This window comes from Drosophila persimilis, unplaced genomic scaffold (assembly GCF_003286085.1).
Source record: "Drosophila persimilis strain 14011-0111.01,24,50 unplaced genomic scaffold, DperRS2 tig00001261-arrow-arrow-pilon, whole genome shotgun sequence".
In the NCBI taxonomy this organism is placed as follows: domain Eukaryota; kingdom Metazoa; phylum Arthropoda; class Insecta; order Diptera; family Drosophilidae; genus Drosophila; species Drosophila persimilis.
The window spans coordinates 33,970-59,475 of NW_020825445.1; the positions used below are offsets into that span (position 1 = coordinate 33,970).

Sequence of the window (25,506 nt, forward strand, 5' to 3'; positions counted from 1 at the left end):
TGTACACCTATCGATATGCTGCAGTCGATAGTTGAAGATCCAAGGATCTTCTCTGCTGCCTTGCCACCTTGATTGTTGTGTAATTTCAAGCTTATTTTACTGGATCAAACAGTGGAGTTCATTCAAACTGATCGTTAATTGTTATTTTCACGCACCGATATGCCGTTTACCTTGCCAATCGATAGCTATCAAGATCAAGAAGCTGCTTCTGCAGCCCTGCCCGCAGTAATTGTTTTCTTCTGGGAATATCTGGTTCAAGCATCCTATTTAATGATTGCACTTCACGAAACATTACCTCGAGGACAAATACCCGGACCCGGGCACACTTGAGCTCATTCAGGACAACGCAGCAGCACATTTGAAGGACTCTTGCAGGCAGCATTTGCGTCATTCACAAAAACGGCTCTGGGACATGGCTATGCATTCTGTATGTGGCGCATACCGATGCTGCGACACAGGCGCAGGTTGAACGAACTTTTGGGTCTGACCTAGTTTTTTGGCTGCAGGAGCAGCAGCAGCAGCAGCAGCGGCCCGTTGCCAGGCGGTCGCGACGGACGACAGGCTCCCCATTCATCGGCATCCTTGTCGCGTTCAATGACACAGCTAGCCCCAGAAGCAGCAACAGCAGAAGCAGCACCAGCAGCGTCATCAGAGGAAGGAGGCGGCGGCGGCAGAAACCACTGCGGTGGCGTGGCTATGAATGAAAAAGGGCAGCTACGGCTACGGCTGCTGCTGCTGCTGTTACAGTTCTTTGCGCATGCCAAGTGGGTCAATATCCTAAATGGAGGCTAAACCCCGAACCCGGGACCGGACCCCGCCCCACACGTCAAGCGTTCCAAAACGCTGTGACGTCACCAGTGACACAGTTAACATTCAACTTTTTGTTTGTTTGTTGTTTTTTTTTGTTGTTGTTTTAGTTTTTCGAGTACAACGTCTTTTTTTATATGCTTTTATTTCTAGGAGGCATTAACAAAAAAAATCGCTGGCAAAATATGTATTTTTCTGTTGTAAAAAGCGTTTCACAAAAATTTGATTTAAAACCATTAACACAATTTTTAAGCGACGACCACGACGACGACGACGATGTGGGAGGAGGGACTACTTCTGTAAATTATATAAAAAAAAAATGAGGAGGAAAAACTAAGCTTAAAAAAAATCCTCTGCAGGAAACACCGCAAGCGCACAGTCTGTAGATTTGTTGTTGTTGTTTTTTTTTGTTTTTTTTTGAATAGTAATAGTATATCGCAATCTTCTCGTGTTGTACGTTATGTTTTGTTGCTAGTAATTTTGGCAAATATTTCATTTACATATTTATAAAATCTCAAAGAGCTTTTTCAGTTCCACCATCAAGGCCCAATCGGCCTTGATCAGGTCGTCGCGGAAGTAATCCTTGCAGGCATCGATGCTCTGGCGGGAGATCTGCAATGAAGAGAGGGGGAAAATCAAATGGAAATTCATACACTAAGTACATTATATATAAATGCATATTAATGGCACACTGCGCTACACATAAATCATTCCATTTCATCATTATAAATTCCGAAAATGAATGTTTAATTGGAACGTGCCAATTGTCATAACTCCCACAGCGAGACAGCGAGACAGCCAGACAGCGAGAGAGATCGATCCGTGGAGTGGGGGACTGCCAGGATGCGGCCTGCTCCATCAATCAAGCAACGGGGCGGCACGTGTCGGACGGGGGTCGGGTCTCCCGGGGGCCCTCTCCCCCGACATATGGCGCATAACAATTAAAAATCATTTTTAAACAATATTTGTTTTTTTTTTTGTTGTTTTTCGTTGCTTTTTGTATCCGAATCAGCTTTATTTTTTAATGCCCCAGCAACAACGCTTTATCGAACGCAGTTTTTTTTTAGTGTCGCCATTTTTTATGGCGCTGCTTTTTAATGCGTTTTTTTTTTTCATTTAATGTGTGTTCACGTTTATGGAGGAGACTACGCTACGACTACACCCCGAGACTTTATGAATAGTTTTTATTTTCGTGCTGATTACAGGCCCTTGATAAAAGGCACTGCTCTGTCTGTGTCTTCTACATTTATTCTTTCCGTTTAATTATTGGTTTTTATTGTCTGTTTTTTCTTCTTTTTTTTTGGCGCATCGCATATTAATTAAGGCCCCAACCGATGACCGATCAATGGTCTTTACTATATGTACATATACATTTATGGCCTAGGGTTTCGCACAAAAGATTTCTCTAAACGATAAGTCTCCCGAGGAAGAGACTCCGTCTGTTCGGCCATTTATGGCTTGTGCATACGAAAGTAGTCTTTTGTTGGCAGATTGAAAGGATATGGCATGCCAGAGGTTGTTAAAAGACAAAAAAGGCTGACTATAAGTAGATACATATATGTACATATGTATATTTATGGTAGGTACTCCCATATTATCCCACTCAATCTATCACTAATTCCACAAACCTGAAATGCAATTTTCTGCAGCTCGATTTGCAATTTGCATTTCATTAACTTTTCCACCGCAAAACCCATCAGGTAACACTAATCCATACTAATCCAATTATTCAAACCTAATTGTGTCTATTTTTAGCAGCCCTACAGCGAAAAGGCCTTGCCCAATTCTGGGATTAGAGCCCAACAAGGCTGAAACCATAGTTGACCTCCCAGTGACTGACATTCTGTGATGGTTCTACTCTATACTCTATTTTTGGGTCGACAAATGCGTCATCGCCATCTCATTGAGTGGATAAAAAGAGCAAATTAAAGCCCGAAAAAAAGCCATGCACCGAGAATCCGAGAACAGCACACAACTGGGTCGAGAGAGTGAGAGAGTGTGAGAGAGAGAAACTGGGTTAACAGCCATGCCAGCGAGATGTCAATGAACGCGGCCGTCGCCGTTGCCGCCGCCGCCCCGGTGTCATTGCAAGTGCATTGCCGTGGAAGGTGAAACGTGACGTCAGTGCATCAGAGACCGGGTCAAAGGGTGGCCACATAAGTGTACATAGATATCATTAGGTCAGCCATGACATAATACCCTTCCATGGCTGGAACCTCATGGACATGGAGGTCTATAAATAGAGATGGAAAATCGAGGCTCTGCCACCCACCCACCCACTCGATAGATAGACAGCCTTTGATGTGACACTGCCTTCCGCCTGCTCTAGGTTTATTATTCAATTTGGCAGAGGCCTAAAAACATCCACTCAGCAGCAGCCATTAATTGAATCAAAATTAAAGAGAAACTCAATGAACAATTAGTGGAGCAGAGAGAGGTGGTCTCCGCTCTGCACACTGACGTCACTGATAAGGAGCAAGTGGATTGAAAAATTAAGTTTTGCCATCGATTCATTGCCACTGACGTCAGTGGCAGTCGTTGGGACTGCGTAAGTAATTGCTAATCAAATGATTGGAATGAAAGGAAGTTCTCCATAGACCTGGGCACCACTTAGGCCCCAGCCCCAGTCCCAGCCCCTCCCAAGTTAAGTCGTCATCCCGTAGCACCACAACCTGCTATTATCTACCTATACCTTCTTTTACTCTAGCCAGTGCCACTGCTCTTGGCTGTTGCTGCCACTTAACACAATTTGGCCATGTAATTCGATAAGGCGCCAAAGTTTAAGTGCCCTCCGAAGGTGGGGCCTACTGTCTAGGCGGTGGGTATAATGTGCACCTGGCCTGGCCGCTGACAACTTTGGCACTTTCCCGATCTGATTGCCTTTCGTGGGCCAGCGACAGAGCGACAGAGCGAGGAGTAAGAGAGAACTTAAGTGATGGGACGACAAGTGACATAATAATGGGTTTGCTGACGGGAAATAACCCACTCGGTTTAAAGGTTAAACAGTGTTTGCTGATTTGATTTGATTGGTGTATTAGTACGGGAGTTTAAATGGTTTAGCGATTGACAGTGACGTTGGGTATTAGTGGGGGGTTCTAGTTCCTGCACTCTCACTCTCTACATCTATTCTTGTTCATTTGGAAGTCTAAAAAGACCCCTAATAAGCCCCCACGTATCATTCGATTCATCGATATTCCTACTATCTTCCACGTGCCATTCTGATTTATCAAGTGATATTATTGTTATTAGGAGTAACTTCCCGACAAATGCACTCCAATCGTATCTCAAGTTCTAAGTAGAATTTTCCGCTCCTGAATGTTCAATCGAAATTAAATTTATTGCTGCGCAGAAGAAGAGATCCGGGATCCTCAAGTGGCCCTCAAGCACTTCAATCCACTCAGAACCGATCGACTTACCTTGCTCACGAGCATGTCCTCGGCCTCAAAGTGTCGGCCAAACATCTTGGGCGATTCGCCGGGTATGGGCTCGATCTTGATGCAGATCTCTTGACCCTTTCGTGCGGAATCAATGTTCTTGTGATTCGATTCAATGGAAGTCACGATGCCGATGTCCACGAACTGCAAACAAAAGAGAGAAAGAGAAATTGTGAAAGTGTTTCTTTGCTAAATGAAAGAGGCACGCCTCGCTGCTGGCTAGGGGGCGTTGAAGGTTAAGGCGGCGGCGGCGGCGGGGGACTTCCGCATGTCATTCATTGAATCGCTGATAAGTCGCGTTCGCCAGCTCATTTGGTATGCCCTCCCAGCCATAAAATAGCTTCACGTTAAGCATTTGCCAAAAAAAGAAAACAACAACAGCAAAAAGTAGAATAGGGTCTGGGGGATGGGCAACTGGGGAGTGTCTTATCAGCCCACATCTGGCCCAAGTTTCATGTGTGGCCAGACCGGGCCGGGCCAGGCCAGGCAGGCACTTCCTCAATACCACAACAGATAAACAGACCCCATCCCCCCCCCTTTCCATCTCCAGTTGTGGGTGGGTGGGATAGTTCTGTGCTCTGGGAAGTCTCTTTTTTCGTGGGGTGGGGTTTAGATAATACCCAAGAGCCGACTCCACTTGTGCACTGGGAGAAAACTATGATGTTTTACATTTCATACGATATAGCGCTCATATTCTGTAGGCGTTTGAGGAAGGCTATTTTCTGCCTAAATACCAAAAATCATTAAGATGGTGACAACTAAAACTTGAAATTGGTATAGCATCTATAGATTTCCCTCCGAAAGTATTTCTTAAAGGTTTTTCCTAGTTCTTATACATTTCCCATCTGTTCTTTAATAGTTCTCCACTTTTGGCGTTGGATCGCCTACCTGTTTTCTCTCTGTGCATTCGGGGGGCTCCTATCTCGATGGCCTAACAAAGTCATTGAACCAAATTGTAACATGTTTGTTGTCGTAACCCGTTTGCACTCAACGGCAACAGCAACAGCAACAGCAACAAGAGCTGCCGCCGCACAGGAAACTGTTGCCAACGCCGCTGCCGCCTGAGCGTTTCCTGTGGGCGCCCCAATGGCGGCCACGTCGCTGTCGCCGTTGCTGTTGCCGCGCGTTCGTATTTCATTCAAACCAAATAAATTATTGAAATTTTGATGCCCTTCAACAGAGAGAGGGTATTATGCGCTGCGAGAAGGCAAAGAACCTATATATGGATCCATTATCTTTAGCAAAAAAAAGGCAAGATCCGATCAATATATCGTGAAACTTCTAAAGATAATATCCTCAAACATCTGATTACAAAATCTTATAATTTCATAGAAAAACCGACTCGATTACCAAGTTTTTGTAAGAGAAATGGTTTTATTTCCAAAAAATCGTTGGATTACAGATACATTTGAAACTTTTCTATTTTCTTTGTGCTTCTATAGATATTCATATAGAAATCGGTTAAAACAATAGACAAATTTGTTATTTTCTATGGAATGAAACACTATTTTCATGGATTAAAAGACATTCTATAGCCATAGCAATCGTTGATATTCCAGGGTATCAAAATCTTCGGTTCTTTAAAGCTAGTTTTCCCATCTTAATATTTTTTTTTTTTTTTAATTTTTTTTGGCTTGTTGCTATCGGTGCAAATAGCTACAACACATTTACACACTCACACATACACACTCTCAGAATGGAGAGTGGGGGGAAGGGGGGGGGGGCCATAGGCATAGGGTGGGGGCGCATTTGTCACCATTTCCTGTCGTTGATTACTCATACGCCCCGTTCGACGACCGTCTTCCTCTTTCGACAACGACTGCCTTCTGCTGCCTGCTGGCTGGTGCCTGCCGCCTCTTCCTCTCTCCTGCTTTCTCCTTCTCCTTTCGAATGTTCTTCGACAAAAATTTTCATTAAATGTGTTAATTTATTTCCATTTCCACACAATTTTTTCTTTCAACATTGCGCTGCTGCCGCTGCCGCTGTGATGTGCTGTGCTGTGAGTAGCTCTGGCAATTTTCGTCTTTTATGAGAGCAACGAAATCATATACGCCAGTGGGGGGCAATATTTATGATATAAATGATAGAACAGGAGGGAGGATGAGCAGGAGAAAGAACGAGGAGTGCCACAGGAGGAGGAGTAGACAGACAGCCGTGGCGGGTGAGGGAATGGGGGGTCTGGGGGGGAGATGAGGAGGCTGTAGGACGAGGAGAATACTAAATTTGTTCTATATGATGAGAGGATAAAATTGATGGCTCTGTTGATGCAAGTGGCATAAAGAAAACTATGAATCATTCATTCATACATTCATGAATGAAATAAAACGAATATTTGGCATTCTACTAACCAAACGAGAAGTCAGAAGAGGAGGATCCTTTGTGTGGTATGTTTTCATTCAAATAGATACTCGTATTTCAGTGAGAGTTTTTTAAGATCTTTAGAACACAAAGATCGCAGAAAACGTATATAGATCGGCTGGGAATGTAAAAGATCCTTAGAATAAAGATTTGGACCTTATGCACATGGAAATCTTCTATAGATTTGAAGATCTTCATCGGAACTATCAAATATTATAGAGGGTCTTCAATTGTAGAGCTCTGGAAACACACAAAGACCTGTCATGCCCGCACAAACTCTGTACCAGTGATCACAAATCATTGATAGATCTTCAGTTTAGAGATCTTTGGGAATAGAAGGGATTTCAAAGATCAATTGTGCACTGATGTTTAATACACCTGTTTATATCTGAAGATTCTACCGTTTCATCATCAACAATACAAAGAACTTTTAGAAGAGACCTCACTATATTTTATGATCTGAGATCTAACTCAAAGATCACTTGAAGAATCTGTGGCTACATACAGCTAAAGATACAATCTCTGTACACCATTCAGCCCATTTTGTTTAACTTATTTTGCCATTTAATAACTTATCCTCTCTCCATTCTCAGCCCCGTAAAATTTGTTGCAAACAAAAATTCTTTATTGGGGCATCGAAACGAAAAATTCGATGACGATGACGTTGCCGGGGCGGGTCGGGTCGGACGGATCGGTCGTCTCGTGAGGCCTCCACCACAGACCCAAACAACAAGTTGACTATGAAAACAACATTTTACATTCGGTTTCTTTTTTTTTTTTTTTTGTTTTTTTCGTTGATATTTTTACTGGCCGACAGAGCCGCTGCACAGACGACCGTCTGTTGGTGTCTGTGTATTGGCGTTTATCTAAAAATATGATTTATATTTTTCATGCAGACCGGATGTCGTCTATTTTTGAAAAAACAAACCAAAAAAAAGAGAGCCATGAATGAACCGAAAACATTAGCAGCGGCAGCAACAAAAACAACTAAAACCGAATTGGAAAAATGTAAAAAAAAAAAAAGTGATTGGGGTGCTTGTGAAATGTTAGATAGAGCCAAACAATACGAGTAGAAATATGTAGATTGTGTGATATTTTATTTGGAAAGTAAACATCGTTTTGGCGACACAATTCATTCGCAGGAAATACTAAATTAAATGAGATAATTAACCCAGAAATACAAGCTTTATGTGCATACGGAATCCCTGAAAGAGTACAGCGTTTGACAACGTCATCAGTAAATGCTGCTGGAGTCAGTAATGCCAGCCTTCTGCTCCATTGTGGGCTCCTTCAAAAAACAGTAGCCTCTCTATCAACATCAGCAACAACATCAATTTCTTTCAATCTTTTGGGCTTCCAGTCTTTGGGTTCTTGACGGGTTTTAGAGGCATGCTGTTGCAGGCAAACATGCCTACGTCATGGTATTCAAGAGAGAGAGCCAGCGGAAAGAACTTGTCGCTGATTCGAGTGTTTAGCCACCAAGTGAGAGGGGGAGGGAGGTATGAGGGAGCCCCCACATTTGAGGAACATCATCATTATGAACATGATCACGATCAGAGCCCAGAGCGGCAGATAACCCCACTCATCGTTAGAGAGCCACAGAGGCTGCTGTTGCTGCCCACAAACATTAAAGAGGAGGCAACGACAGATGGCTGGGGGTTGGGGTTTGGAGAAGAAGAGTGGGAGAGAGAGTCAAGAGATTGTGCATGATGATACTCTGGGCCAGTGTTGGAAAAAGCGTATATTGATGCTGCATCTTTCTCAGTGTTGGACAACTATAATTGAGTCTTTAAGTGTTGAAAAATAAAGGACATTTCATATACAAAAGGGAAGATTTTGATAAGTACGAAAATGAGATAGAGCAATGATTCACTCTTCCTATTTCAGTGTTGGACAAATATACTTAGGGACAAGCAGTGCTGGAAAATGTGGGCACGATTAAGCGATTGCGATTAAGAAATTGTCTTTTCTCTCATATTTTCAGCATTGCTCAATTGTTTTCTATGATAATAGTGTTGGAAAGCGTCATGACTTGGGTTACAGGGTGTTTTTATTGCAATACACCTTCATTACTTATTTTTTACCCCAGAGAAAAAACATAAAAAACCCACATTTTGGTTTGAAATATACAGAATAAAGTGAAACAGGTTGCCAACAGTGTTGCAAAGGGTTTAAAAACTATTAAAATACAAGAAAATAAACAAATTGGAATATGCAGAGATTATTCTCTCAGTATTTTTTATATTTTGTATGCATTTCACCCATCCCTAACTGCTTTCAGCACCTCCAGCGACCTGCACAAAACTCCAGCTTATTTCAAGTCATGCAATGCCCAACAGAAACCGCAACACAGCAACCACTGGCGAGGCTTTCAACAGCAATAACAATGCCAAAAACACCTATCAAATGAGCCAAGTCAAGTCAAGAGCGAAGCCAAAGCAAGACAGACACTCATTTCCCCTAGCCATCATCATCGCAGCATCAGAAGGCATCAGGCATCAGGCAACGGCCAACCGACAACCGCCAACCGCCAACAGAGGCATGAGGCCATGTGTCTAGTCATGCTCATTAGCATCTCAAGCGGTGAATGCAGCAGTGACGCCCACAACGCCCACAATCGACACTCGTAGGAGGCGAAGAGACCAAGATACCAAGAGACCAAGATGAGATGAAGACTGGAAATCCCAAAAAGAAAATCTTTCACTCACAGGAAGTTTGTGGGCAAACATCATCATCGTCATCATGAACATCAAAATTCAAGTAAACCAAAACACAAATGTGGGTGTCGGTTGTTGTTTGTTGTCTGTTGCCAGCCAAGGTGTTAAAGACCTACTCCAGACATAGGGAAATCTTTCCATTCGATTAGGAAAATGATTATTCGAGGGAGTACACTCGAGAAGTGTCGAATATTAAAATTCATTGATTATTGTTTCGAGTTTTCTTATCGGACATCGGAAATACTTGATCGATACCTCGTCGCACAGCTGTGCTTTGTTTATTAATCAGTAATACTCGTATCAATAATGCGAATAATGAGAACGAGGGGGGAACACATTGAAGGCCCACTGATACAAATTAATCCAAGTGCAAAACAATCAATTATGCCGCCGACCAGCCCAGCCCAGCCCAGCCCTGAATGAATGTGAAATGAATGAAACACACACACGCACACGCACACATGCGAGAGACCGATCAAAGTCATCGATAAGAGGGCAAAAACAATCGCTCGCCAATGCGATAACAAGACCCCGAATGGGCCAAACGAAGGCCACACTAAAATGCAATCGAGAGCGCTCTGTGGACTCTGCTCGAGCGGAAGTGAATGCGCACCGAAAGTCACAAGAGTGAGTGTATGAATGACGGGGTGAGTGGTGAGTGTATGTGTGAATGAGTAGTGGGCTGGCTAGAGTTATCATCTGAATGCGTATCAAGTTCAATGCCTGTCTTTAATGGCAGGTATTAATATGTATTTTCTTATTTTTGTTGCCTTGTCGGCTCTTTGGCTCTCTGCTCACAAAAGTTCTTGTCACGCCTCTTGTCAGGTAAGAGGCAATAAAATCGCATTCAACGATTGTTCGAGTGGAGCGGTTTTTCCCACTACCCAATAAAAAGAACATCTATACAAAAACAAAACATACATAGATTCAAACAGGAAGAGGTTTATCTAAAGTGGGAGGCAATTTAATTGAAAACAGGTGTTCGAAATGGCAAAATATTTGAGGAATAGTGTTTTTCGGGAGATCGTTTTCGGTTTCTCCCGTGTCATGCGGCAGTGCCCTTCGGTCGGTTGCATTTTCTCGTCTATAACTTATAAGAAAAGGTTTCTTTTTACTAGTAACAGCTTTGGGTAAATGTTTTTCCTACCTATTACTTTGCCAACCACTTAATCTCTTCAGCATTTAGCTGACTTAGACCCCAAGACATGGCACTCAAACAACCTCAAATGAATCTCAACAGACAATTGGACTCTCAGCCGTTTTTCGTGCCGTTCCATTTAGTTGTAGAATTTTTGCGTAGGTGTTCCATAGCGTAGTCGCAGCGGTCTAGGAAAGTTGTATGGCTCAGACCAGGGCTCCCCACGATTAAACAAGCGTCAATTAAGTATTATTTATTTTTGGGGTGCGCGTGTAAATGGGAGAAAACACCAGCCAGAGGAAGAAGAATGATTGCCAGAAGGCAGAAGGCAGCGGAGGGGAAATAAGAACATTTTTAATGCCATTTGCCCCCCCTGTCCACGCCCCCCGCCCCCTGTCGAGTTTTTGTGTGCAAATTCAGCATTTCCGGCCCAAGAAAAACTGAACTGAACTGAAATGTGACGAAGGCGACCAACTGACCGACCAAGCAAAATAAAACCCACAACGACGACGTCAATTTCCAAGATACAAAAACAAAAGGCAAATGGCAAAATAAACACAAAAAAACAAAGACAAAGACAAGGCAAAGATAGAAAGGTTGGGTTTTGGGGTGCCGCAGCTTTAGATACACTTATAGAACTGTTTTGAACAGAATTTGAAACGTTGGATGTATTCAAATATATGTAGAAATGTTTTAAACGAAAATTTGCTAAGTTTGTGCTTCGATTGTTTGAAAATCAATGAGTTTATCTCCCAAAATTTTCCATAAAAGTCTTCCGACTATGATTAAACTTTCGTAAGATATGTGGAAGCACATCAAATATCAGAACTTAAGATTTTCTTTGATTATCTTTAGAAGTAAGACCAATTTTACTTTAAAAACTATATGATACAGATCTTTTGAAGTCCGTTTCGTGGTGCTTTCAACAAAATACAAGATTTGTGAATGATTCATTATCTACCCCAAGTTTATCTGGATGGAAACCGAATCTTCTGGGAAACCTCTTAACTTTCTACCTTTCAAAATGCACCTCAAAGTCCACAATACCCATTTTAAAGAGTATATCAAAAAGCCAAAGACACAGAGAGACCAACAAAGAGGGCGGGGGGGGGTAACAAAAAAAAAAAAACAGTCGTCGAGTAATTTGCTAATTACGCTAATTTCTTTTGTTGTTGCTGCTGCTTTTATTGCAATTGCCATTTGTAATCGCAGAGCCATTGTTGCTGTTGCTGTTGCTGTTTCTGGTGGTGCCTGGCCGCTGCGCTGTTTATTTTCATAGTAAAATAAATATATAAAGCACTCATAGATACGGATACACAGAGAGTAACAGATACAGATACAACTATAGAGTAACAGATACAGCTACATCTACAGCGGGAAGGCAGCAAAAGACGCGGCGCGCAAAAAAAAAAAAAGAAGAAATATTAGCGCGTATCTAAGCGGATTTTATTATCTTATCGTTTGCCCGAATGACTCTCTCCATATGTGTGCGTGTCTAGTTTTGTATCTATAGAGGACAGAGTAACTATAGGGTATTTTTATGACTGTGCAAACCCCATAGACAACGACAGCCCCAGCGACGACGACGACGACGACGACGACGACGACCACGACCACGACGAAACACGACGCTCTGGACGTGTACGGTACAACAGGAAATAAGCATTTTTATGAATGAAACGAAAGCTAGGCGCACAGATACACGGATACACCTCTATGCGGATAGACAGATACTTTTCCATGTGTAGACACGTAGATACATGGCCAGGCACTTACAGTTATGTGGAAAAACGTTCAGACTGGGTTGGATTTTACCCTGGAAATCGTTGCCTCAAAGAGGGCTTAAAGAGTGTTAACAAAAACACAGATTGGTTGGGTTTTGAGAGATGAATGTACACAGATTTTGGTGGGATAACAAAACCAATCAAATACAGTCTAAAAATATAATTGTATTTCATCTGCAGCTTTTCGTGTCTCTCTCTCCCTCTATTTGAAAATGTATCTATAGAAAAGTAATATTTGTGTTTCTACTTTTTCATTCATGAATCGCCTTTTTGTGTCTCTGGGTTTTTTGTTATGGTCTGTTTGCTCTATTTTATATTAAAAGCTCTTAATTGTATCTGTATCTGATAGAAACACACACACACAGACACAATATGCCCATTGAGATACAGTGGAGATACGATAGAGATACCCCATTTGCCATGGCAGAGTGCGCCCACATGTTTCTATTGTGAAATGCTCTCCTCCGTTGCCTGCTTATCATAATAAGATACAAATGTATCTCGTAGATGAATATGCCGGTTCTGCTGCTGCTGCTGCTGCTGCTGCTTTTGCTGTATCTGTGTTCTGTTCATTCATAAAAAAAATCCCATTTCATTCATAAGTAGAATTTCCGGCACGTACAAAGCGCAGAGCACCACCTGCCTTATCGGGTTTTAGGGGTTGTTGCATACCACTTCCCCCTGCCCCCGACCCATGGCCCTGTTCCTGCCATTTCCTCGACTTCCTGCACTTCCGGATGCACTCTTTAAGGATACAGCGTGCCCCTCCCCGCTGCACAGCACACTTCTGCCAGGAGTACTCCACGCTCTCTCTCCAGCTGCTTCCCCCGCCCCTTTCTTCCATTCATTCTCTACGTGCGGAAGCATTCACTTCCGCTCTGCTTCCGTTCTGCTGTCGCTGCGGGGCACTGCCAGACCAGCTGCTGCTCAATCCGCTTCCGCAGGCGGTTCTCTGCTCTGCTGTGCCTCTCTTTCAGCTGCAACTTCTTTTGTAATTTAATTACTTGTTCCGGTTCTTAGCGCTGTTTCTATCGCTCCATCATCTACATCATCCGCATCATCATTATTGCCGCTTGCCGCTTGCTGCTTGCCCCTTGTTGTGGCATTGTTTAAAGTGTTCCTTTGTGGCACACGTACAGCCGTAAAACGGATTTCAATTCATGCCACAGAAAAGATGACGCAGTTGTCGATCCAAAACGTGGTAGGAGAGGCATACACATGAGAAAGTGTCAAGTGATGAAGAGACCGGGAGAGGTTCTCGGTAGGAAGGAGATCTATGAAGAGGTACATAGACAGATACTCTGTGGAGAGATAATGGTATGGAAGGGGATCTCTTAAGAGATAAATAGATACTATTTTGAGAGTTTATGGGCTGCAAATACGAAGGAGATCCATCCATCTAGAGATACATGGAGAGAGATACATTCACTACCTACGGGTACCCAGATATCGCGTATTGTGGCTCGAAAAAAACGTTCGAAAAGTGTAAAGTGGATAAAGAGATTATATATCAACAATTCTTGGATAATTTTGAGCAGAAGTTCTTCTGTGATATAGGGTTTGCTTTGAGACCATTTGGGGCTTAGCTTTAAGATATATTTTTACCAAAAATAAAGAGAATTTTGTGGAAAAGTTTAAAGTAAGGTCAATCACAGATCGCTTATACATTTTAAAGCATAATATCTAAAGATTATGTTCGAGTAATATCTACTTGAAGCCCATTCATTCACAGATACAATTCAATATCTTTCCTTTTCCCCGCCATAGACAATGCCTAAGCCCCCGTTAAGACGTCGATCACAACGTCACTCGAGAGAATCATTCAAAATAGGCACCGGGCATACCCATTCCCATTACCAGTCCCATTTCGAGGCGACAACGGAAGTCATAAGCCATGAAGAGGCTTAACAATTGGAGGCAAACACCCAAAGAAAATAATACTTAAATCTTATACATAAATGCCTTGGCACACACACACATCCCAGAGATATAATGAAGAGGCATACATATATGATGAGAGTTGGGAGAAGGAGAGAAGAGAGCGAATCCCTTACCTACTTAAGTCTCCCAACAGCAGAAGCAGCAGCAGCCCATAAATTAGCCCAAGATCAACATGCAGTCCCCCGATCGAAGGCAAACGGCTACCTCTTTATACATATATATATATTGGTAGTCGTGTAGTATATTCAAGTAAATCGAAAACCCCAGAGGCATTTAATTAACAAAAAACCAGCAGCAACATCAGCAGCAACACTGAATGAGCTTTCATTTCCGCTACAGCAAACACTTGAGGCATGAATGAAAATATTAAAAGATATCGATCGCCTGTGCCTCTTCACTCTCTCTGCCCCCCCTCCCCCTCTCTCTGCCACTGTCTCCCTGTCTCTTGCCAGCAGATTTCTGGTTTGTGTCTTGCGGTTTTTGGGAGGGGGGGCAAGCAGGCCAGGCCTGCTGCAAGTAATATCTATATACAACATATGCAAGACGATCTGCAAGTGATCTGGCAACCAATTCGCCAGGCCACAGACTCGGTTTTAAAGACCGTCTTTAGCCATAGATCCCCCTCTATATAGCCCTCCCCTGTAGCTGCGCCTCTCCGCGTCTGTGGAGTAGATATAAATTGCCCTCGTAGACACATATACACATCGTCCATATGTTAAGTGACTGACTGACTGACAGACGGACGGACGGACAGAAGGACGGACGAATGGACGGACGGATCTGGACGGATTTGGATTTGGCGCTGGGTAACGCCTCCAACTTCCGTTTGCTGTTTTGCTGTTTTTAAGTGCACAGGCCCCTCAGAAACCGCGGGGAAAAAAAAAAGCAAAAGCAAACGCAAAAACCAACGAAAAATAAATGTATTCCGCCTGATGTCAGTGGGAGATTTGAATGGAGGATCGCTTCGGATCGGATCAGTTGGGATCGTATCGTATCGTATCGTATCCCATGCGAATGCGAATACGAATGAATGCGAAGAGTGCGAGAGTGGGGCGTGTGCTCTTGTGGCTTAGATTGTGCCTCGATAAAGTGAAACTCTTTGATGTAGTACGAGCCCCTCCTTCCGAGGCGGATCTGATGAGAGTGTGGGATAAAAAAACAGAGAACAGAAGATCGCTGCTTAATTAGCTGCAATGACCCCCAAGGCTATGGCCATATGGCTAAAGGTAGTAGGATGATCCCAACAATTCCCTGGCAAGAGCGAAATTTAATTGAAATTTTGTTTGGGATTAAAGAGGAAGTGATCTGAGACCCAAAGATCAATCTTTTGCGGGAGACAGACACCAGATTGAAGACAACTGTTGAAGGCTCTAAGGCTTGAGAAGTGATCTAGGGACTGATTTTAATATAAAACTTGAGATCTTTGGAAATATCTTCTGGTAGATGAGAGTCCATTGTTAGAGATGGAGAATCGGGAATCAAAAGATGAGTAACAGATCTACAAGATAGAAAATCTCGATCTCATTATCCAAAGAAATTGATCCTCTAAAATCTCGCGCGTAGTGCACTAGAGCCCCTCGGTCGGTGGCTAAGTTTGAGCTGCAGAACTTCCGTGACGAAGTGCCCTCTGGATCAATCACCTTAGCTCACCTCAATCACCCCTGCCAATCAATGAACCCGTGTGGCTAGCCGTCCGTCCATTCAACCCTCAACCTGTGATTAACCCCCATAAAATGCATAAAATGCAGTCAGACTCTCGTATCTGGTTACCAAATTGTGACACTTTCAGTGCCCCCAGGGGAGGCTCAGGCTCAGGGAGGTTAAGGGTTGCTGCGGCTAGTGGACGACTCCACTCCACCTGTTTGAACCTCTCTTTGTCGTGAAAGTGTAATGACAAACCCCAAAACGGGAAGTGGAAGTGGTTTGATGGCTGTCGTTGTCGTTGTCCAAAAATGCGTGTGAGAACGGATGTTTCGGGGCCCGGACACACAGCAAAACAATTACACGCGAGACGCAGAGAAACAAAAGACAGAGACCCAAGTGATCAGATCAGCATAGGGGAAGGAGCTGCAGCCGCATTGGCCCTGCTATTACAGATTTAATTATATAATTAATAAATGTAATCAACGGGCCCGGCCAGGCAAGGGCCGGGAGAGACCGGAGACCGGAGACCAGAGACCGACCATCTGGCAGGCAGGGTCTTCTGTGGCACGCATGCGCAGCCGCCGCAACAGCAACAGCAGCCGTTGCCATCAAAAGATACGAAAGGAAGTTGTCGCTGAGACAGAGCGACAGAGAGAAAGAGAGAGAGAGAGATGGGGGTCCCAGTACCAGTCCCATCCACATCCCGGGGACCATCCTCTTGGACGATTCGACGAGCTCCCCCTGAAAGTCAACGGAAATGGCAAAAGGCAAAGGCAAAGGCAACAAAAAAAAAAGCCAAGCAGGAGGCATTGGGCATGGGGCATGGGGCAGGGGCGCAAAAGCGACAAAGCCCAGCATTCTTTGGGGCAGAAAATAACGTGCAGATCTAAAGTAGAATTGGATCAAGGCGGCAGCCAGGGCACCAGGCGACCAGGGAGGCAGCAGAACACACTTGATTTTTGGTGACTTCTAAAATACCCTAAAGAAAATCCAATGAAAGATGGATTGGAGTACCCTTTTGGAAGGGCCAGTTATCACAGCCTCTAAATGTCAGCGATCGAAGCGGTTACTCGTGTTGGGCGTCATGCGGCTGTGCCCCTCGGCCGGTCTGCATCATAAAATGCTTCAGCTAGATGTTGGACTCTTTTTTTCCTATAGAAATATCAGGATTGGATCTTTGGTCTTATCAAAGATACTTTGAAAGCTGCGAAGATTAAAATCAAATTTCATTTAAAACAAAGACTTTCGCAAAATCTATGGTCTATCCAAGTATTTCTGACTCTGACTAGGAAAGTTTTGACTTTTGAAGAACCAGAAAAAAAAGATTGTCATTGGTACTCATAATATTTCCTAGAGATATATATTCAACAAAAATAGATTAGATATATGTATGGAGAATCCCATTAATACCAAAGTTTCCCCAAAAAAACTTGAAAAACCACAAAGAAAAATTCCCAAAGCAAATATCATCATAAAATATATAATCGTCTAGGAAAAACCTATGCCCACAAAAGATAGGGCAATCTACTAAAAAAAAATCTGTTTTAAAACTTTGCAGAAAAAGTAAGAAGCGCAACAACAACAACAACAGCAGCAAAAAAAAAAGAAAGAAGGAAAGAAAGATAGAGGTAGAGGTAGAGAGGTGGAGAGAAGAAGGAGTAAAGGAGAACGTTAAAAAGAATGACGATGAATGACGGGAAGCGCACAGCTTAGCAGAGCTCTGCTCTGCTCTGCTCTGCTCTCTGTGGATAATTGAGGAAGTTATAATTGCCAATGAATGCCATGCCATGCCATGCGATGCGATGCGATGCCTGCCAGCCGGCTGGCCCCACCACTCGATCCTACTCCTCCTCCGAGTCTCCTTCTCCTTGTGGTGCTTTCAAGTCGAAAGTCAAGCACAGGAGAGAAGAAACCCTTTAGCTCCGAAGCAGATCGAAGCGGCAAAAGAAGTAGCCATCATCGATGGTTTGTTGTTGTCTTTCGAGAGGAAACAGTTGTCGTTGACGGGAAACAGGACATGTCAGCGCATAAATTGAAATGAGTGTCGTCTTCGTTGTCCATCCCCCCTCATCCCCCACACCCATCCCCGGGACAATAATTGGAGCTTCAAGACATTTTGCTTTAATTATGAAAGAATTTCAAAACGAATGAATTTTGCGTCGCAATTTCGTATCGGCGATGAGCTAATAATTATGTGCCACACAACAATTGCATCACGGAACACCACGGATCGGTTTGGATCGGATCGGTCGGGTCGGGCCGGAGACACAACAACACCTGTGTCAACAATGAAAGGCTTGCCACGCAAAAGGTAGCAAAGCCAAACAAACAGCCGTACGAGGGACGACGGACGAGTGGTACGAGTACTTGACACGATTTTCAGAGGCCTCACAGAGGCCGGACCCACACACACACAAAGGACTTTCATTGTGCGCTGATGGCGCGAGAGATCTACATTGATGATCTCCAATCTCCCAATCACAATGGAACCTTTTGTGTGCTGTGCCAATATAGTTATAGATTGTGCGCTAGACATGCGCTAGGGACTATCAGTCACTTACCTCCTTGCTGGGCACACAAATCGGTGTTCCCACTTTTACAATGCCATTCTCCACCATAACGCCCATCACAATGGGATCCCGGCTGTTGAATATGAATTGTGGCAGTATCTAAAAGATGCGAAGAACAGAGAGAAAGAGAGAGAGAGAGAGAATTAGATCAATGACTGAAAGATACCTGATCATTTCTTAGGCCTAGGCACAACTAATAAGCGGCTACCCTCGATAACGATGGGCGGCCGGCTCTTAACTACTTTTTAAATAATGTCTAATAATTATGGTGGCTAAGGCGATGCGATGGCCAGCACTGGCTCTGTCGATAGGATAGCATAACAACTTGATGCCATTCTTCAGAAGATCTACCAGATCTAAGAGCACCCTACAGTTGGGGTTGGTTTGTTTTTCGGTAAAGTTCTTTATTATGGAAAAACTTTCAGGAAGAACTAAGAAAACTACTATTTGTTCTACGAAGTTCCTTTAGTTACTTTTTGTGGGAAAACTTCTTAGCGATCAAAGAAAATCATGAGAAGTGCGTGTGAGAAGTGCGTAGGGCATTTGTAAGATCGAATCTTTTGGGCATCTCTTTCTGAAGTATCTCTTTTTATGGATTGTTTTTCTGAAGCATCTATAGGGAAGTCATTTGGGAATACTTTTAGCCTACGACTCTTTATTCAAAGAATCTTCAAGTTTCTTTTTCTAGTTGAGACTCATTTTTGTAGCGCTTTGTAGCTTCGTTGTGGCTGAACCCAGAGGAAAACCAGCGTACAAGAAAACCGCCGAAGAACAACTTAATTTCCGTTGCGTCAACTGTTGGGAGAAGAAGGCCTCAAATGGGATGCCGCCTGCAGCAGCAGCAGCAGCAGCAGCAGCAGTAGAAACAGCAGCGCCACAGCCGACATAGAAAATGGTATCGAAACAGAGCCACAGTGGACTAGAAAAAGTGGCCCAAAGAACACGTTTTCTCTCCGGCAAACAGAGAGACGAACAGACGGACAGACAGACCCATTCCACCATGCACTGACTGGTGGCTGGCCAGCTCCTTAAGACAGAAGGCGAGTTAATAACTCAAACTAAAACAACGTTATTGTTATTACAAAAACAAGAAGAAGTCTCTGGGTCTCTGGGAGACGATGCCTCGGCTTGTCTAGAGGCTGGGTGCATAGGCTCCTCCTATATCTACCATCGTTCTAGTGGGATACTGTGGGGGGAACAGCTGTGTGTTCGCTCTGTGTCCAATTACCAGCACAGTGGGAGCCAGAGCCCCATCTGGATGTGTGTCTGTGTGTGTGTGTGTGGGGATCTTGCATACGACCATAATCTAATGATTGCCTATAAATCAAATACGCTGTTTAAAAGCATTATTTGAGCAGGAAGTGTGGACGTGAGAGATGCAGGCGTCTGGCTCTGGGCCCTGGGCTCTGGGCTCTGGGCACTGGTTGTGGATCGACTAAGGCTTTAATCGCTTGTTGAGTGGTTCGCTTCTCTCTTGGCTGTGTTCTCATTCTGTTGGCCTGAAGCATCATTAGGTCACAGCTGGAGATGCCCCAAGTCCAAGTCGCTTGGATTGCATTTTACACCTGTGCGCGATGTGCGGACGCAGGGCCAAAGGCGGGAAAAGCCCACATTAAAATAATAATACCCATAATGACATCGGGAGTAGTACCTTCCACTGGAGATCGCTCTCGATCGGTCCACTTACCCGTAGCTTGCATGGAAAGACGGCTATGGAACGGAACTCCTCGCGTTTCTTTTGCTTCAGTTCATCACGGTAGGCGGTGAATTTATCGAACAGATGATAGATAATGTCCGCTTGGAATATTTTCACGCCCAGCGATTCGGCCATTTCCTGGGCTTCGCGTTCGATTTTCACATCGAATGCCAAAATTGTTGCATATCTAAGGGCGTCACCGAAAAGCAAGAAGAGAACAAGAAACAAACAAAAAACGTCATTTAAAACAATTAAAATTGTAATAATAATAAGTATAAGTATAAGTATGAGTATAATGATAATGGGAAGGCAGTTTCCTGTCTCTCTGGAGTCCCTGGAGTCTGGCCTAATGATCCCCACCAGGAAGCGTTAATAATTGAAATCACAACAACGTCTTGTCCAAGAGAGACGCGAAAGATACTTTCGTGTGTTGGCCATCCGTGGCGCAGCGTGCGCTTTCAATGACAGGAAATGGTTGGCATTTCGAGAATCGTATCGAAACCCTCTTTGGACAGCGGAAGGGTCCAACAGAAGGGGCACTAATGAGGGGCCACTTTTTGGGGTTCTTCGTGTCAGAGAAGGGGAGGGCAGGGGACAGACGGAATGAAAGGCTAATCGATCTATGAATTATGTTCAATTTTGGAGGAGAAACTTAATAAACGAAGCGGCGAATCATGGGAGGAGATCCCTGCCAGAAACAGATACCCTTTTGCAGAACGGAAACAAATAACCAATAAATAGCTTCATTCGAGAGCTAATTTTATGCATAAAAAGATCACATAAAAAGCATTTTATGGGGGATAAATACGAGCCCTGAATGGGAAGCAGGAGAGTGCGAGAGTGCGACGGAGAGATGTTTACGATCGTAAAATGCAAAATTTGATGGCTAAAAATTCCACACGCGTAAAAGTCATAAATAAAATGAAGAGCACCCACCAAAGAACGAAAGACAAGTGAAGTGTATCTGCAAGATATGCGGATACATTTCCTAAAAGCAAATATAATTCAACAGCGCGCCGCACGCATGCGCAGAAAGGGCCCGTAGCCGGAAATGTGCCCCAAACGGAAATGCTGGGCGTACAGATACAAGATACAAACGTATCCACACACACACACAAAGTGCTGGTAGACATTTCTATTATGCTGCCTTGGCCATTTTTCGTTTTTCGTTTTTCATTCGTTTTTCGCGCATGTGACAGCGTAATTTGAGTGGGCCGTTAATGTATCTGCATCTCGGCAACGCCATCTGTAGTTTGTAAATGTATCTGAGCATCTGTTAGGCCCCGCTTTTGTTGCTGCCAAGCAGAGCACGAAAATAGTTTCAGTTGGCCGGCAAAATGCAATTGGAAACTTGTCAGCCAAGGCGTGAAAGGTGGAGAGAGAGAGAGGTTTCAAGAAAGATACAGCTACAGATACAGATACAAGAGGGGTGTTCCAAGAGAGATACAGCGGATACAGGAGGGGGCTAACGGGAGAGATACAGATACAGGAGAGATTTCCAGAACTATAGATAGAAGAAATTGAGATAAAGGAAGGCTTTTCAGAGCTAAAGATACACCAAGAATTTTAAAGAAATAAAGATACCGCAGCAGGTTCCAGGGGATATAGATACGGGAGAAGTTTCAAGAGCTAAGGGAGAAAGATACAGATATAGCAAAAGATACCGATACAGAAGTGAGGGGAGCCAATATTCATATAAGTGGCATCTTGGTCTACTATTTGGCACCACTTAACGTCCAGAGACGAGACGCTAATGAGACAAAGCTGCCGGCTGGCAAATGTTGTCTAAAGGTTTCGCTCTCTATAATAAATCATGAGGATCGCTTAGCACACTGCACACTGCACACTGCCCACTGCCCACTCCTTCTCTCTCTCTCTGTCTATCTTTTGGTGTAAAGTGCATTTTGTGATTGCCGCTAAATGAATCACTTAGCCCGGACCCATCCCATGCACCATACACCATACACCATACTCCTTTCTTGGCGGCTATATCACAAACACAATCTTCAAAGATCCGCTTATAATCGTGGTGGCTGGTGGCTGCTGGCTGATGGCTGGTGGGGGCGCAGAGAGCGGTTGGTGTGTGTTAATGAAGTTAAGCGGCAATAAAATTGCATTGTTCATTGTCGTATATCAAAAAGTCGTTTATTCCAGTCGCAGTATCTGCTGTGTCTCTCGCTCCCTCTCTCTCTCTCTCTCTGGACCTCTTGCTGTTTTTAAGTGTTCGATTATAAGGCGGCATAGTGCCCATACAATGTGGTCGAAAAGGAGGGAGAGGTGTGTGTTGTGTGGTGTGATTGAATGTGTTGTAAATGGCTTTAAGGTGGGGCATGCCTTGGCTCTGGGGAAGGTCTTTGTGCGACACGTTTCGAAGAGGAAGTTCTTGGGCAAAACGTAATAAATAGAGTTGGCAGATCAATGGATAAAAAGGCTAAAAAAAACACTGAGTGGCATCCCGTTTTGATGTTGCCAGATCAATCGATGTTAAAGAGTTGCCAGATAGTCATGGCTTCTGTCTCTTCTTTTGCTCAAATGATATATAGCAAAGAACAAGTATTTTCCAATTGGTCATCACATTTGTTCTCTTTCTCTTCATAGAACTAACCAAATCAACATTTACCGAAAGAATATTTTGTTGTTGTTGCGATATGCCTGAATAAAAATGTCAATAAACTGCCCAGAAATAAGTGGAATCGAATTCGAAGGGTCGTCAGACCCCACTTGGCTTTCCTTCCTTTCGATTCATCGCATATTTCCACATGCCATGCCCCATTCATAGAAATAACCCATAGATCAAATCAATTTCCACACATGGCATACAATTTCAATGCACTCGACAGCATTTCTTTTTCTCTTTCTGTTGTATTTTTTCTTTTTTTTTTTTTTGTGAGGAAGTTCAATAAACCCACGCGACGTGAATTCGATAGGGCCAGTTTTTCCTACAACGAGTCCCCCTGCCCCACCACCCCTAGGGAGGGACTGACTGAATTTCCGCATTCAGCGAATTCCAGAGAATTCTGATAGCCATACAAATGTTGTATGTTGTGTGACACATTGTCAACGAATGGGAAAAGAATGGAATTAGAATCGATATATGGATGGGTCGCTGGGGGGGATGGCGTTTACTCACTGTGCTTCGTGCTCCAACATCGTAGAGGCCTTCATCACATCACGTTTGACCACGGGACCGATGCGTATGGCAGAGTACTGGAAAAAATACAGATAATACATATAGTAGACGACACGAGTAAAGATCTATGTTTAAGAGAAGTTGTCAACCAGATCGCTGGCTGTACGAAAACAATTTATTTTTTTTTTTTTTTTGGCCCAAAACCATCTGACCCAAAGAGACGTTTCTTTTGGCTATTTTTAGACACATGGCCATAAAAAAAAATAAAAAAAAGCAAAATCTAAACTAAACAAGCGGCACGAAAAACTAAAGTGAAACATTTTCTCAAATGGCCCAAAGCGGGCAGACATCTAGAGAGACAGAGACAGACCGAGATACATACACACATACACACATACACACATACACATGTACTATATGTAATATATGTATGTGTGTAGACATACAGACCTCCACCGAGCAGAGCGACAGGCCATTCGACGAGTTCATTCACATCTCGTCGAAGATGTTCAATTTTTATTTTGTATTTATTTTTGTTGTTCGTCGCCAGATGATTACAAATGATCATTGATAAAAATAACAGCAACAGCAGAAGCCAGATATTCTGTCTGACATGAATGAATGAATGAATGAATGAATGGATGGATGGCTGAACGCATGCTTGGCGGATGGTGCCGCAGGGCAGGGCTTCAATGAGTGGGGCCAAATGGAATTTGCTTTCGATAGCGACTTAATTGCGCCACCGGATATGCACGCGCCACTGATAAGGCGGTCGGTCGGTCGGTCGACCGATGGACTACAGTGCCACAATCCATCCACTTGCCCAAACATTAATTGGAATGTGCAACTCGTTTTTGTCTCGGCATCTCTTGGGCGTGTGCCTTGCATTTAAATGTCAGTTTAACGCGTAAATAAATTACAAATCTGATCCAAATAAGCCTCTAAGAGAGGGGCGTTTCGGTCCGGCAGCGTTGCCACCTTTTTGAGGGCTCTTTTTGTTAATCATTTAATTTAGTTCCTCTTAAAATACCCTCTGGTAAGGGTTGCCGGACTGCTTTTATGGCAGTGTTGCCACTATATTTATTCCTCTTTTTTTTTGCTATTAAATTAATTATTAATCAATGGAACATCGTAGCAGAATATCATTAAACTAATAGAGTTGTCATTGCCTCTGTTACTGTGCTTCTGCCCGGCAGGGTTGCCACTACTCTTTCTGGGTCTGCCTCTGGCCCCGCTGGCCTCATTGCTCTTTTCTCTGTCTCCATCTTACGCTTCGAGTTTCAATTGTAAATTGAATTCAATTACAGCCTAAGCCATTCAGGAAAATTTCATTCATTACCCAGAACCGCTGCTCCACTGCTGTTATAAAAGAAATGTGTGTGTGTGTGTGTTTGTGTGTGTGTAACTAACGGAAAAGCAAATAAAAATAAACTAAAAGCGAGTGAGAGAGTGAGCTGGGGTAGGGGGATGGGGACGGGGAATGGGGGGGGAGGGAAAGAGTTTTGCAATCAACAAAACAATGAATGAAATCGGAAGTTTATTGTGTTGAATGCACAATTGTGGGGCAACAGCGCGACACAAAAGAGAGGCGGCACAGCAACAGAGCAACAAAAATACGCAGTAATTGTAGAGTCGAGAGCCTCGATTTCCATGTAAAACGGTCAAACGGAAGTGATAGCAAAATGCCCAGCCCCAACCCCTTACGGTGTTGCTTGGGGAGCGACCCGATAGAGAGAGAAGAGGAAGAGAGAGTGCCAGAGGCAGGGGGGAGGCACTCCACGTGGCACAGCTCCGTAAACGATTTCCAAGCTTCAGATATCGTTTCGCACAAAACAATCAAATCGTGCGCATGACATGGCTGACACGGCAGTGGCAGCATCGCCACCAGCAGAAGCCCCAGAGAAATTCGAGAAAAACTAGAGAGAAGCCAAAGCGGTATATCGTTTCACTACACTCTCAAAGAAGGTATGTATTTCCACATGTATTTGAGGATGATTGGTAGGCGTAACTGTAACCAACAACCGAGGGGCACTGCTGCACATTCAACAACACCCCCCAGAAGTGTACACCATATTCGGTTTTATCTGCCATTTGATGGAAAAAGGTAAAAGGTTGCCATCTCCGGCATGGGATGCTTTCACTGGCAACCGATGCTGCCGCCGCTGACGTCAAGTCGGATGTACATGCCACTTAATGCTATCGATGGCACCGAAAAGAACCAGAGATTTGAGTACAGGTACAGCCCAGTGACGGGCTATAGCCCGTCAAATGATGCAAATTTTGTTTG

The 25,506-nt window shown here is 43.7% G+C and overlaps 1 protein-coding gene across 1 annotated transcript in view; it reads right to left on the reverse strand.

The window, feature by feature from the left end:
* Nucleotides 1–925: 925 nt before the first annotated feature.
* LOC6601694 (eukaryotic translation initiation factor 5B) overlaps nt 926–25,506 on the reverse strand; it is a 35,800-nt gene continuing 11,219 nt past the window's right edge. Inside the window, exons 5-9 of the mRNA XM_002026671.2 lie at nt 23,220–23,296; nt 20,081–20,276; nt 18,385–18,492; nt 4,224–4,385; nt 926–1,419 (exon numbers count right to left, since the gene is read on the reverse strand). Coding sequence (XP_002026707.1) covers nt 1,312–1,419; nt 4,224–4,385; nt 18,385–18,492; nt 20,081–20,276; nt 23,220–23,296 — 651 coding nt within the window. The 3' untranslated portion in view covers nt 926–1,311. The remainder of the gene's footprint in view (nt 1,420–4,223; nt 4,386–18,384; nt 18,493–20,080; nt 20,277–23,219; nt 23,297–25,506) is intronic.